Source organism: Ahaetulla prasina, chromosome 1, assembly GCF_028640845.1.
Source record: "Ahaetulla prasina isolate Xishuangbanna chromosome 1, ASM2864084v1, whole genome shotgun sequence".
In the NCBI taxonomy this organism is placed as follows: domain Eukaryota; kingdom Metazoa; phylum Chordata; class Lepidosauria; order Squamata; family Colubridae; genus Ahaetulla; species Ahaetulla prasina.
Window position 1 is genome coordinate 253,401,811 of NC_080539.1, and position 15,003 is coordinate 253,416,813.

At 38.7% G+C, this 15,003-nt stretch overlaps 1 protein-coding gene across 1 annotated transcript; it reads left to right on the forward strand.

Moving 5' to 3' along the window:
* The first annotated feature begins 14,064 nt into the window (after positions 1-14,064).
* Positions 14,065-15,003, forward strand: LOC131204803 (olfactory receptor 5G9-like). The gene has a single exon (XM_058196389.1). The coding sequence runs from the start codon at positions 14,065-14,067 to the stop codon at positions 15,001-15,003; it is 939 nt and encodes a 312-aa protein (XP_058052372.1).

Consider the following 15,003-nt stretch of genomic DNA (forward strand, 5'->3'; position numbering starts at 1 on the left):
TAGATATTGACAAACGAAGTTTTCCCTCTGGTCTGCTATTCAAGTGGGAAAAGAGCTTGAAGGTGATTGGCTAGTCCTCTTGACCGCTCCCTATAAAAGGGCTGGCTGTCAGAGAGGCTGGCTGCTGGATTGTACTGGGCCGTGGTGGCTCAGGCTGTAAGATAGCCTGTTATTAAAACACAGCAGCCTGCAGGTTCAAGTCCCACCAGGTCCAAGGTTGACTCAGCCTTCCATCCTTTATAAGGTAGGTAAAATGAGGACCCAGATTGTTGGGGGGGCAATAAGTTGACTTTGTAAATATACAAATAGAATGAGACTATTGCCTTACACACTGTAAGCCGCCCTGAGTCTTCGGAGAAGGGCGGGATATAAATGTAAATTTTTAAAAAAAAGGAGTTGTTGTTGAAGCCTGTCTTCAGTCTCTTCTATCCACTTATCTAACAGTTGCCTTGGTAAGCATCCAACACCGCTATAATCCCCATGTTGCAAAATGGTCAGACAGCAATGTGAGTGAAAGGGCCTGAAGAGAATAGAATACAATCTAAGAAACAATAGCATGGTCCAAATATCACCCAAGAGTCATAGAATGCCAAATCAGGTAGTCAGCTGGTCCAATGGTCAAGAGTCATGAATAAGATGCAAAAGCTAGGAAATCAAAAAGTTATCGCCAACCAAGACTGTAAGCAAAGAGGCTATTTAAATCTTTGTAGCCAGTTGGCTGCGGTCACATACGTCTTGCCCTCTGTTTAGAGAGAAGCCTCATTGAGGCATGTTGCTCTGCTCACATCTCAATTTGCCTAGACCTGAGTCTTAGGGGTTGGGCCTCGTCATCTGACTGCTCCAGCTGAACAAGAGATTATCATGGTTGATCATCCTCACTTGAATCCTGGCTTCCTGATTCCTGAGACTGACCATCCTGAAGCACAGGCTCAGCTGGAGTAACATTGTCAGATTCCAGGTCAGAGTCAGACTCTGAATCATGGATTATAACAACTGCCGAATGTTGACTGAGTAGAGCTTAAAAGAGACCGGGTAACAAATCCTTCCACTGTGATCTTTCTGTATCACAGCAACATCCACTTGACTTACTGATAGAACTACCATCTCCTTCTTTTTTTGCCATATGATAGCTATGCCTGCTGGCACAGAAAATACCACAATGTAATTAACTCAGAGTTTTTCTGCTACTCTCTCTGGTGCATGTCATAAAAGATTTTGATTTATGGATAAGCAATGAACCAGCCAAGTCTGTCGATTATACTACATTATTCAAGAACTCCAAGTTGTGAAGAGTTCAGGAAGGATCAATTTAAATTGGGTGAATGACAAATGGGACTCAGTTAAAGTAAATGGAAACTGGTGAAAATTGAGGCTCAGAATGAGTTTTTACTCTCTTGATAATTGTATCCTATTTCTTTCTGGTACTAAATGCCACAATACAGTTAAACTGGAACATATCAAGCACTTCTTCTGTGACATCCCTGCAGTTGTATCTCCATCCTGCTCTGACATCACACTGAACATGAGGATGCTCTTTTTTAAAGATCCCATCTTTATTCATTTTATTTTTTAAAAAAACAAAACAAAACCTCAAGGCAGTCAATGTACTTACTACTCCTTCCTCCTCCTATTTTCCCCACAACAAAAACTTTGTGAAGTGAGTTGGGCTAAGAGAAGGGTGAGTGGCCCAAAGGCACCCAGCCAGATTTTCATGCCTAAAACAGGTCTCAAATACATGGTGTACTGGTTTCCAGCTTGGTGCTTTAACCCCTAGGCCAAACTGACATAGGATGTAGAAACAATTGGAGAGAGGCAATCCTGTAAGTAACCCAGTCCTAAGCCGTGTAAACTTTAAACCTTTAATTGCACCGTGAAACAAATGGAAGCCAATGCACTTGCAGAGCAGGGGTATCACATGTGCCAAATAACTAGCACCAGAAGCTGCCCATTTGCCACATTCTGTATCAGTTGAAACTTCCAAATACTCTTCAAGGGCAGCCCCACAGAGAGCAATACCCCATGCAATAGCCCAGCCCGGATGTCACAGGGACATGAGCAGTGGTGGGATTCAGCCAGTTCGCACCACTTTGAGAGAACCGGTTGTTAACTTTCTGAGCAGTTTGGCAAACTGGTTGTTGGAAGAAATCATTAGGGCGAAGAACCAGTTGTTAAATTACTTGAATCCCACCACTGGACATAAGTGACTGGGATCAGGGTCCCCCAGTCCAGGAATAGGAGCAACTGACATTAAACCTACAGCTATGCAAAGGACCTTCTACCCACAGCTGCCATATGATTCATGAAGCCAGACTTCAGAATCCATGGAGGTTAAAACTGATTTATAAAGCATGACAAGCCATAAGTTTCTTTCTTTTCCCCCCCACTTAGTCTAACATACTGCTTGTTTGACTTAGGTTATGTATGCACTACTAACATAAAGCCTCTTTGATTGGTGCCAAAATAACGGTAATTCAGAAATAATTTGCATCATTTTAATAATGACTTGTTAAGAGGGTGCTATAAATTGCTAGTGGGAAAATCACTTCAGTGCATTATATTACCCACCCATTATAACCTATGAGGTGTTACAGGAAAACAGAGTTTAAATACCTGGATTAATTAACAAGGTTGGGGTTTTCCAAATTGTGTTCTGGGAAACTCTAGGATTCCACAAGAACTTGGTGAGTTCCTTGATAGACCTGGGGGTAGGGGGAAGTTCACTTAAACACAGCCAGGAGCATTGATAGTATTTTTTTCTAAGCCTTAGTGGCAGTGGTGGGTTTCAAAATTTTTTACTACCAGTTCTTTGGGTGTGGCTTGGTGGGCGTGGCATGGCTTGGCTTGGCTTGGTGGGCGTGGCAAGGGAAGGATATTATAAAATCTCCATTCCCACCCCACTCCAGGGGAATGATACTGTAAAATCTCCATTCCCTTCCCAATCCAGGGGAAGGTTACTGCAAAATCCCCATTTTCTCCCAATCAGCTGGGACTCTGGAGGCAGAGCGTAGATGAGGGCTGGGCCAGTCAGAATTTTTACTACCGGTTCTCCGAACTACTCAAAATTTCCACTACCGGTTCTCCAGAACTGGTCAGAACCTGCGGAAACCCACCTCTGCTTAGAGGAGAATGTTTGCTTTTTTTCTAGCTGGACCTTTTCTTCTTGAGCAGAGAATCTAGGGTTTTTAAATTCTGTGATTTTATGAAGTACGTTTTTAGATCGACTCAAGGTGCCTCATGTGTGGGGTGCCGCGAGGGTCGATCTCTCACCCTCCTGTTCAACATCTATATGAAGCCGCTGGGTGAGATCATCAGTGGCTTTGGGGTGAGATACCAACTGTACGCTGATGATACTCAGCTGTACTTTTCCACCCCAGGCCACCCAGTGAAGCTGTCGAGTGCTGTCCCGGTGTCTGGAGGCCATGGTCTGGATGGGGAGGAACAGACTCAAACTTAATCCCTCCAAGACGGAGTGGCTGTGGATGCAGCACTCGGTACAGTCAGCTGCAGATGCGGCTGTCTGTCGGGGGAATCATTGGCCCGATGGAGAAGGTACGCAACTTGGGCGTGCTCCTGGATGGTCGGTTGTCCTTTGAAGACCATTTGGCGACCGTCTCCAGGAGAGCATTTTACCAGGTTCGCCTGATCCGCCAGTTCGTCCCTTCCTGGACCGGGATGCCTTATGCACAGTCACTCATGCTCTCGTTACCTCGCCTGGACTACTGCAATGCTCTACATGGGGCTCCTTGAAGAGCACCGGAGACTTCAGCTAGTTCAGGCAGAAGGCTCTGCGGGTTATTGAGGGAGCGTCTCGAGCTCCCATGTAACACCTATCCTGCAGACTGCACTGGCTACCTGTTGTTTTCGGGTGCGCTTCAAGGTATTGGTTACCACCTTTAAAGCGCTCCATGGCTTAGGACCGGGCTATCTGGGACCGTCTACTGCCGGCTTCTATCTCCCATCGTCGATGCGTTCCCACAGAGGGACTCCTCAGGTGCTCAGCCAAACAGTGTCGACTGGGCCCCAGGGGAGGGCCTTTCTGTGGGGCTCCACCTGTGGAACGAACTTCCCCTCGGACTTCGACAATTACCTGACCTTAGGACCTTTCGCCGCGAACTTAAAACTTATTTATTCCGTATGGCTGGACTAGCCTGATTCTTATTTTTATTGGATGGGTTTTTTAAATTCTGTGATTTTATGGGGAAGTACGTTTTTTAATATTTTGGGCATTTAAATTAGTTTTTTAAGGGATGTTTTTAATTATTGTATGTATGTATATTTTATCTGCCTGTTCACCGCCCTGAGTCCTTCGGGAGAAGGGCGCTATACAAATTAAAATATTATTATTATTATTATTATTATTATTATTATTATTATTATTATTATTATTATTATTATTGTCAGATTCCAGGTCAGAGTCAGACTCTGAATCATGGATTATAACAACTGCCGAATGTTGACTGAGTAGAGCTTAAAAGAGACCGGGTAACAAAATCTTCCACTGTGATCTTTCTGTATCACAGCAACATCCACTTGACCTACTGATAGAACTACCATCTCCTTCTTTTTTTGCCATATGATAGCTATGCCTGCTGGCACAGAAAATACCACAATGTAATTAACTCAGAGTCTTTCTGCTACTCTCTCTGGTGCATGTCATAAAAGATTTTGATTTATGGATAAGCAATGAACCAGCCAAGTCTGTCGATTATACTACATTATTCAAGAACTCCAAGTTGTGAAGAGTTCAGGAAGGATCAATTTAAATTGGGTGAATGACAAATGGGACTCAGTTAAAGTAAATGGAAACTGGTGAAAATTGAGGCTCAGAATGAGTTTTTACTCTCTTGATAATTGTATCCTATTTCTTTCTGGTGCTAAATGCCACAATACAGTTAAACTGGAACATATCAAGCACTTCTTCTGTGACATCCCTGCAGTTGTATCTCCATCCTGCTCTGACATCACACTGAACATGAGGATGCTCTTTTTTAAAGATCCCATCTTTATTCATTTTATTTTAAAAAAACAAAAAACAAAACCTCAAGGCAGTCAATGTACTTACTACTCCTTCCTCCTCCTATTTTCCCCACAACAAAAACTTTGTGAAGTGAGTTGGGCTAAGAGAAGGGTGAGTGGCCCAAAGGCACCCAGCCAGATTTTCATGCCTAAAACAGGTCTCAAATACATGGTGTACTGGTTTCCAGCTTGGTGCTTTAACCCCTAGGCCAAACTGACATATAGAATGTAGAAACAATTGGAGAGGATGTAGAAACAATTGGAGAGAGACAATCCTGTAAGTAACCCAGTCCTAAGCCATGTAAACTTTAAACCCTTAATTGCACCGTGAAACAAATGGAAGCCAATGCAGCTTGCAGAGCAGGGGTATCACATGTGCCAAATAACTAGCACCAGAAGCTGCCCATTTGCCACATTCTGTATCAGTTGAAACTTCCAAATACTCTTCAAGGGCAGCCCCACAGAGAGCAATACCCCATGCAATAGCCCAGCCCGGATGTCACAGGGACATGAGCAGTGGTGGGATTCAGCCAGTTCGCACCACTTTGAGAGAACCGGTTGTTAACTTATCAACTGCAGTGATTCACTTAACAACTGGGTTGCTAACTTATCAACTGCAGTGATTCACTTAACAAATTTCTCACTTAACAACTGGGTTGCTAACTTATCAACTGCAGTGATTCACTTAACAACTGGGTTGCTAACTTATCAACTGCAGTGATTCACTTAACAACTGGGTTGCTAACTTATCAACTGCAGTGATTCACTTAACAAATTTCTCACTTAACAAATTTCTCACTTAACAAATTTCTCACTTAACAACTGGGTTGCTAACTTATCAACTGCAGTGATTCACTTAACAACTGGGTTGCTAACTTATCAACTGCAGTGATTCACTTAACAACTGGGTTGCTAACTTATCAACTGCAGTGATTCACTTAACAACTGGGTTGCTAACTTATCAACTGCAGTGATTCACTTAACAAATTTCTCACTTAACAAATTTCTCACTTAACAACTGGGTTGCTAACTTATCAACTGCAGTGATTCACTTAACAACTGGGTTGCTAACTTATCAACTGCAGTGATTCACTTAACAACTGGGTTGCTAACTTATCAACTGCAGTGATTCACTTAACAACTGGGTTGCTAACTTATCAACTGCAGTGATTCACTTAACAACTGGGTTGCTAACTTATCAACTGCAGTGATTCACTTAACAACTGGGTTGCTAACTTATCAACTGCAGTGATTCACTTAACAACTGGGTTGCTAACTTATCAACTGCAGTGATTCACTTAACAACTGGGTTGCTAACTTATCAACTGCAGTGATTCACTTAACAACTGGGTTGCTAACTTATCAACTGCAGTGATTCACTTAACAAATTTCTCACTTAACAAATTTCTCACTTAACAACTGGGTTGCTAACTTATCAACTGCAGTGATTCACTTAACAACTGGGTTGCTAACTTATCAACTGCAGTGATTCACTTAACAAATTTCTCACTTAACAACTGGGTTGCTAACTTATCAACTGCAGTGATTCACTTAACAAATTTCTCACTTAACAAATTTCTCACTTAACAACTGGGTTGCTAACTTATCAACTGCAGTGATTCACTTAACAAATTTCTCACTTAACAACTGGGTTGCTAACTTATCAACTGCAGTGATTCACTTAACAACTGGGTTGCTAACTTATCAACTGCAGTGATTCACTTAACAACTGGGTTGCTAACTTATCAACTGCAGTGATTCACTTAACAACTGGGTTGCTAACTTATCAACTGCAGTGATTCACTTAACAACTGGGTTGCTAACTTATCAACTGCAGTGATTCACTTAACAACAGAAATTTTGGGCTCAATTGTGGTCATATGTTGAGGACCACCTGTATCCTCCCAGAAGGGTCACCCAGGATGTAAAAGTCATCCCAGCTTCCAAGCCAAAGCAAGCAGGCCCCTGTATCAGGAAATAGGGATACAAGAAGATTCTGGAGACAAATGATCCCTTTAGCAACAAGAGCAAATATATCATTTCATGCTGCACAGGCAAAAATAATGGTAAAACCACTCCTGTATTTTATCAAGAAAACTACACAGATGAACATAAACATAAAATGACTGATAATATAATGCCAGATTATGGGCCCCCAGGTTTTTAATCATTTAAAAAGGTACAAAATTGCACACCAGGACATGTGCAAAGTTTGGCAGCATGATTTTAGGTCATTACAGGGGGAGATTGAGTATATGGAAAGTAGATTTGCCTATCAAAAATCATACCACTGAAAGTCAATCATTTTCCTGCCAAATCTCAGTGAGATGATCTCAGCATGCTAGAATGCCACAAATGAAACACAGTTGACTGAAGATGTCCTGCAGATTGCCCACATTGGCATAAAGGGGAAGAGAAGTTTCTAGACTTATATTTTGTGAATTTTAAAACTGAAATGGCTACTAAACCACCTAAGACTGAGGGCAGAAGGGTTCTGAACCAGCTTTAGAAGATCTGATTAAAGAGCAAGGAAAGTGTCTGAAGAAAGGTTTAAGGAGATTATGGATAAAATGAGAAAATAAGAGAAGAAATAAAAGAGAATAATAAAAAATAAGAGAAGATATCTTGATGGCTTTTCAAGGTTTGGCAAAAGACTGGAGGTGGTGGAGGAGGAGGTGCAAGAAATTGTTCAGTCAAATCAACAAATAGAAAATAGAATGGGGAATGCAAATCAAATTGGATAAAATGAAGATCAAGTGGTGGTGATGCAGTATAGAATGATGGAAGGAGCTCTGAGAATTAGGGGTTTGAATGAGGAGAAAGGGGAAGATTTAAAAAAATTTTTATCAGAAGCTCTGGCTGAATTTATTGAACTTGATCCACAAGAGGTTGCTTATCAAATTGACAAAATTTATAGAGTTAATTCTTGGATTGCTAGGCAAAAGAAACTTCCTAGAGACATTGTGGTTTATTTTTTGAAAAGAACAGTGAGGAATCAAATTTTGCAAGTTGCTTTTCAGAAAAACTTGAAAATAGGAGAACAGGAGTTGAAGGTTTTGAAAGAGATTCCTCCCAAGATGTTAAGGGATAGAAAGGACTTTACATTTTTTACACAAGAACTTAAGAAATACCAGATTCAATTTAGATGGGAGGTTCCAGTTGGCTTGACAGTGTATTATCAAGGAAGGAGATATCGTATTGACACAGTGCTTAAGGCCAAAGATTTTCTTTCTACAGTGCTGAAATTTGAAATAGAAATAATAGAAAAAAGAATTCAAGAGACTCAAATGGGTGTGGAAGCTGAGGTGATTCCAGTGATGTTACCATCAGAGGAACAACCACAAGAACAAAGACTGACGAGGAGAGCCCTTAAGCGTAAAGAAAAGGAGCAACAAACTCAAAGTAAAGTTCAGGATTCTGCTACAGAAGCGGTGGGAGGAGCACGGCCGAAGATACGGAGGGCGATCTTCAGTTGATTGCTCAAAGGCTTCAGCAGCCCAGTAATGGCAAATAAAATCTTGACTTGGAATGTCAATGGTTTGAACTCAGCTCAGAAGAGAAGAAAATATTTCATTATTTGAAACAATTAAAATGATGTTATTTGCTTACAAGAAACGCATATTAAATTATCAGATCAAAAGTACCTAATAAACTCAAAGTTAGGTAAACATTTTGTTGCTTCAGCTTTGGAGAAAAACATGGCATAGTGGTTTATTTGAGAAAAGATATACCAGCCAAGTTAATAGAGGCAGATATTCACGGAAGATATATTGCTATTGAACTTACAATAGAAACAAAAGGACTCTCTTGCTTGGTATATATGCACCCAATCAGCAACAAGAAAAATTTTATAGAATGTTATATGATAAGTTGATCTATGGGATTATAAATCGTGTATTATATTGGGAGATTGGAATGGAGTAATAGATACACGAAAGGACAAAAGAATTTCTTCCAAGAAGATACCTGCACATGCAAAGCTGCCTAAATCCTTTTTTGATATGATAGAAGATTTTGAGTTAAGAGATGTATGGAGACTGCGGAATTTGGAGGAAAGAGACTATACTTTTTCTCTGATAGGCATCAATCCTTCTCACGTATTGATTTTATTTTAATTTCTAATGATTTGCTTTTTAGGGTGAAGAAAACTAAGATATTTCCAAGATGTTTGTCTGATCATAGTCCTGTTTGGATGGAATTGCAATATGGAAAAGAGGTAGAAGAACTTGGAGATTAAATGAAAATTTGTTTAGATATCAGGATAATGTAAATCAATGTAAAAAGCAGATGAAAGAATTTTTTGATTATAATTTGAATAATGAAACATCGATAGAAATGGTTTGGGACTGCAGTAAAGCTTTTATGAGAGGTGTATTAATATATCTTAATAATAGACAGAGAAATAAGCAACAAAGACAGCGAGGTATTTAGAAGAGGAAATTTATAAGAAACAACAATTATTAATACATAATCCACATGATCAAAAACTTAAAGATGCAATAAAGTTACTACAGAATCAATTTAATACGATAATGGCTGATCAGGTGGCAACAAATATACAATATGCCTATCATAATACTTTTAGTAACGCAAATAGACCTGGGAGGGGGGTAGCATACACTTTAAGGAAAAGACAAAACAACGTACTATAGAAAAATAGAATATAAAGGTAAAGAGAGATATCAACAGGATAAAATTAAAAAAGCTTTTTTAGAATATTATACAAATTTATATCTTAAAGATAATATATTGAATAGGGATATTGATAATTATTTGAAGGAATATAAGGTTAAAAATTTAACTTTAGAACAAACGGATGAACTGAATCGGCCTATAACCTCGGAAGAAATTATTTTGGTAATTAAACAATTAAAATGGGAAAACTCCTGGTAATGGATGGGCTTACAGTTAGTTATTATAGGAATTTACAGGATGAGATGTTAGGTCCACTTAAGGAATTATTTAATCAGATACAACTAGGAGAATTCCCCCCTCATGGAGAACCTCTTTTATTTCATTGATACCAAAAGAGGAACAGGATTGTTCTAAACCTGGGAATTATAGGCCAATCTCACTTTTAAATAATGATTATAAGATTTTTGTTAAAATAATAGCTAATAGATTAATGTTGATTCTGCAGCGAAGAATTCATAATGATCAATCTGGATTTATAAAAGGGAGACAGATGAGGAATAATGTTAGGCAGATTGTTAATTTACTGGAGTACTTAGAAAAGAAAAATTTTATTCCAGCAGCATTTATTTTTCTCGATGCAGAGAAAGCTTTTGATCGATTGCATTGGGATTTTTTATTTAAATTAATAGAAAAGATGCAATTTGGAGATGGTTTTTTAAGAATAATTAGGGCAATTTATGGAGAGCAAACAGCACAGATTATAATCAATGGTAGCTTAACAGAACCTTTTAAGATTGCGAAAGGAACAAGACAGGGATGTCCTTTATCACCATTATTGTTTATTTTAACTCTAGAACCATTATTGGATAAAATAAGAGAAGTAAAGGAGATAGAGGAATTAGAGTTAGACAGTATGAATATAAGTTAAGAGCTTTTGCAGATGATTTGGTGATTACTTTAACAAACCCTATAAATTCTAGTAAATCTTTGTTGGAAATAATTGATCAATATGGGAATGTCTCAGGGTTTAAGGTAAATCAGAAAAGACAAAAAGTGATAATAAAAATATGGCCAGACAACAGAAAGAAAAACTAGAGGAAGTAACAGGATTTGAAATTGTAAAGAAGGTTAAGTACTTAGGGTTTATATTACGTCATCAAATGTGAAATTGTATAAGAATAACTATGAGGTTTTATGGCAAAAGTTCAGAAGGAGTTGATTGTTTGGAAAAATTGCAATTATCTTTGCTGGGGAGAATTGCTGCTATTAAAATGAATGTTTTACCTAGATTTTTATTCCTCTTTCAGATGATACCAATAATTAAGAAAGATAAGAATCTTGAGGAATGGCAGAAGGAATTAACAAATTTATATGGGAAGGTAAAAAGCTAGGGTTAAAATGAAAATAATTCAAGATTCTCGGAAAGGGAGGTTTAAAATGCCTAATTTTAAATTATATTATGAAGCAGCTGCTCTCTGCAATAAGTGATTGGTTTAATTTAACAGAGGACAGAATTTTGAATATAGAAGGTTATGATTTGCTATATGGATGGCATGCATATTTAATTTATGACAAAAAGTGGATAAGGCCTTTAAAAATCATGTGCTAAGAAATGCCCTTCTGTGTTTGGAAAAATACTCTTATAAACTAAATTATAAGGTTCCTATATGGGCAAGTCCTAGACATACAGTAGAAAATATAAACATAGAACAGAATCAGGAAATGATTACATATAAAGATCTTTTGTATACTGAAAGAGGTAATTTGCAGTTAAAATCTCTGCAAGTATTAAGAGAGGAAGGGAAAAATTATACTTGGTTTCAATATGAGCAACTACGTGCTAGATGGAAGGGAGATCAGAAAATTGGTATAGAGCAGAACGAGGGAAATTTGGTAAAGCAAATTAGAAATCAGTCTCAGGAGCATATAAAGAGATTGTATAATGTGTTACTTGAAATAGATTCTGAAAGGGACTTGGTAAAGGACTGTATGATAAAGTGGGCACAAAACTTTCAGGGGCCAATATTATTGGAAACGTGGGAAAAATTTGGGTTAGAAATGTTAAATTCACGCAGGCACAGAATCTGAGGAAAATTTTTATAAAATGTTTTATAGATGGCATCTAGATCCTAAAAAATTATCGTGTATGTATCCAGAAATGCAAGCAAAATGTTGGAGATGTAATTGTGATGATGCTACATATTTTCACATTTGGTGGACTTGTAAGGACATAAAGGCCTTTTGGATAAAAATTTGGTGGATTTTACAAAATGTTTTGAAAAAGAAGATAAAGTTCCTGCCGCAATTTTTCTTGTTGGGAATTATTACGGATTGTACAGTAATTGAGACTAAATTGATTTTAAATCTAATAACTGCAGCAAGATTACTAATAGGACAATATTGGAAGAAAAAAGAAGTACCAACAATAGAAGAATGGATATTGAAAGTTGCCAATTTGGCTGAGATGGCGAAGATATCAGCCTTTTGAAAGACAATACGCAAGAAAGATACTTAAAGGAATGGAAAAATGGATTGACTATATTCAACGTAGATATCAGACTAAGAGTTATCAGACTGTTTTGAATGATTATGATGTATTATTTTGATTGCTTTTGGGGAAGTTAGGAATTGATGATTGTAGGGGTATAATTAAGTTGGGACGAAAATTTTTAGCATATGTTTGTTTTATTTTTAACTATACCTTGTGCTCGTTCCGGGAAGTCGGGGGGGGAGGGGGGTTGCGAAGGGAGGGGGAGGAGGGGGGGGAAGGGGGAAAAAAAATTTTGTAAAACTTTTTGAATAAAAAAAAAAAAAAAAGAACTTGGTGAGTTCCTTGATAGACCTGGGGGTGGGGGGAAGTTCACTTAAACACAGCCAGGAGCATTGATAGTATTTTTTTCTAAGCCTTAGGGGCAGTGGTGGGTTTCAAAATTTTTTACTACCAGTTCTTTGGGTGTGGCTTGGTGGGTGTGGCATGGCTTGGCTTGGCTTGGTGGGCGTGGCAAGGGAAGGATATTATAAAATCTCCATTCCCACCCCACTCCAGGGGAAGGTTACTGCAAAATCCCCATTTTCTCCCAATCAGCTGGGACTCTGGAGACAGAGCATAGATGAGGGCTGGGCCAGTCAGAATTTTTACTACCGGTTCTCCGAACTACTCAAAATTTCCACTACCGGTTCTCCAGAACTGGTCAGAACCAGCGGAAACCCACCTCTGCTTAGAGGAGAACGTTTGCTTTTTTTCTAGCTGGACCTTTTCTTCTTGAGCAGAGAATCTAGGGTTTTTTAAACTAACAGGATCTTCATCCTGAAGAAGTCTGAAAGCCCCTGACTTGGGTCAATACACCATCATCACTGTTCACGCACCAACATTTTACACAATATTCTTCTGCAGAAGGTGAATCTTCAAATGACACTGCAGTGGAAATAATTTCTACCATTAAAGCTATTAAGCTAATTGTAATTGCCATTAGAGATCCATTCCATTGGGAGGTCAAAATCCCCAGGTCTAGTCACTTGGTATATAAAGTCTCTTCCAATATAGCCATTGCAGAGAAAGAGTTCAAGAGTCAATCCAGGTCACCTTCATGATGCCCTTTTTCAGGCATTTCCTCCATTTATATAATCAGAAATGGCATTCTTAATAATCAATAAGCAAATGTGTCCTCCTCAGCAATGTGAAACAAGAATTTCAAAGTAACTGGAAGAGGAAAAAGAACTAGCAGAGCACAAGAGAACTGGTAAGTTAAAAACAGCATTTATCTAACTATCCCAAGATTCTACCTTAATGATCCCATCACTGCCCTCTGTCATTAGATGGGATGAATTGGCAAAAAAAAGGTGAAACATCTTTGTTTTGTACCTTCTTTTTCATCTTGGTTCAAAACCAGGTTTTGAAAATGTGTACTGTTTTTATGCCAGACGCGAGTAGAATTGCAGCAGCATAATTTACCATTTCTCTTGATGCATTTCTATTTTTTCCTCCCATTTCAATTCTAGTTCAGACTATCTGAAAAATAAAATGGTGTTGCCAGCAACCCCAGGTGTTCATTTTGGATGCATCAGCTACCTTCAATATTGCAAATAAAGCACTCACTAGTTGCTTCCAGCTATTTACAGGCTAGGTACATCTGAACTGTACTTAGTGCTCCATATTGTGAAAGTGAAATTTTCAACCTTTCTGCTTTGCTTCTGACAAACATCTTCCTCGATGTTGCAATTATTCCAGTTGTTGTTCAGTTGCTAGGTTGTGTCTGACTCTTTGTGACCCAATGGAAAAACAAACAATAGCTTCTGCATTCCTGGGCTTTAGGGATGTTGCCTGAGTAGGTAGAATCTTGGGGATCCAGGGATATGGAAATTATACTTATAACATAAATATTTCCTTCTTTTTCCTGCAAAATATAGGAAGCCATGGCCATGGAGAACTATACCACAGTGCATGAGTTCATTTTTCTGGGATTTAGTGACCTGCCAAACCTACAGATTCCACTCTTTGCTTTTTTCCTAATGGTATATATTATCACAGTGACTGGAAATGTTGGGATGATCCTATTAATCAGGATGTGCTCACAACTTCATACCCCCATGTACTTCTTCCTAAGCAATTTGTCTTTTGTAGATCTCTGTTATTCTTCTGTTGTCACACCCAAAATCCTACTAGACATAATTGTAAAGAAAAGAAATATTTCATTGACTGGATGTGCTCTACAAATGTGGTTTTTCTGTCTCTTTCTAGCCACTGAATGTTTCCTCTTGGCTGTAATGGCGTATGACCGATATAAGGCCATTTCCAATCCACTTTTGTATACATTCATCATGTCACAGAGATTGTGCACCAGGTTGGCAATCCTTCCTTATCTTGTAGGAATGCTGAATGCTACCACACATACAACTTTATCTTTTCAGCTGACCTTCTGTCATGGCAATATAATTAACCATTTCTTCTGTGATATCCCTGCAGTCATATCCTTATCCTGTTCCAACACTCAACTCAACAAGGGAGTACTTTTTGGTCTATCTTGCACCCTTGGTATTGTAAGCACTTCTATTATTGTTGTCTCTTATACCTACATTGTTCTAGCCATCCTGAGAATCCGCTCCAATGAGGGCAGACGCAAAGCTTTTTCGACCTGTTCAACTCATCTCACAACAGTATCTATCTTTTATGGAACCCTCTTCTTCACCTATGTGAGACCCAGCTCCTTCTCAACAGTAGATGAGGACAAAATTATCTCCATGTTCTACACTGTGGTGATCCCCATGTTGAACCCTTTGATCTATAGCTTAAGGAACCAGGACGTAAAAGAAGCAATGAGGAAATTGACTATGGCTAAGTTCCACACAAAATAA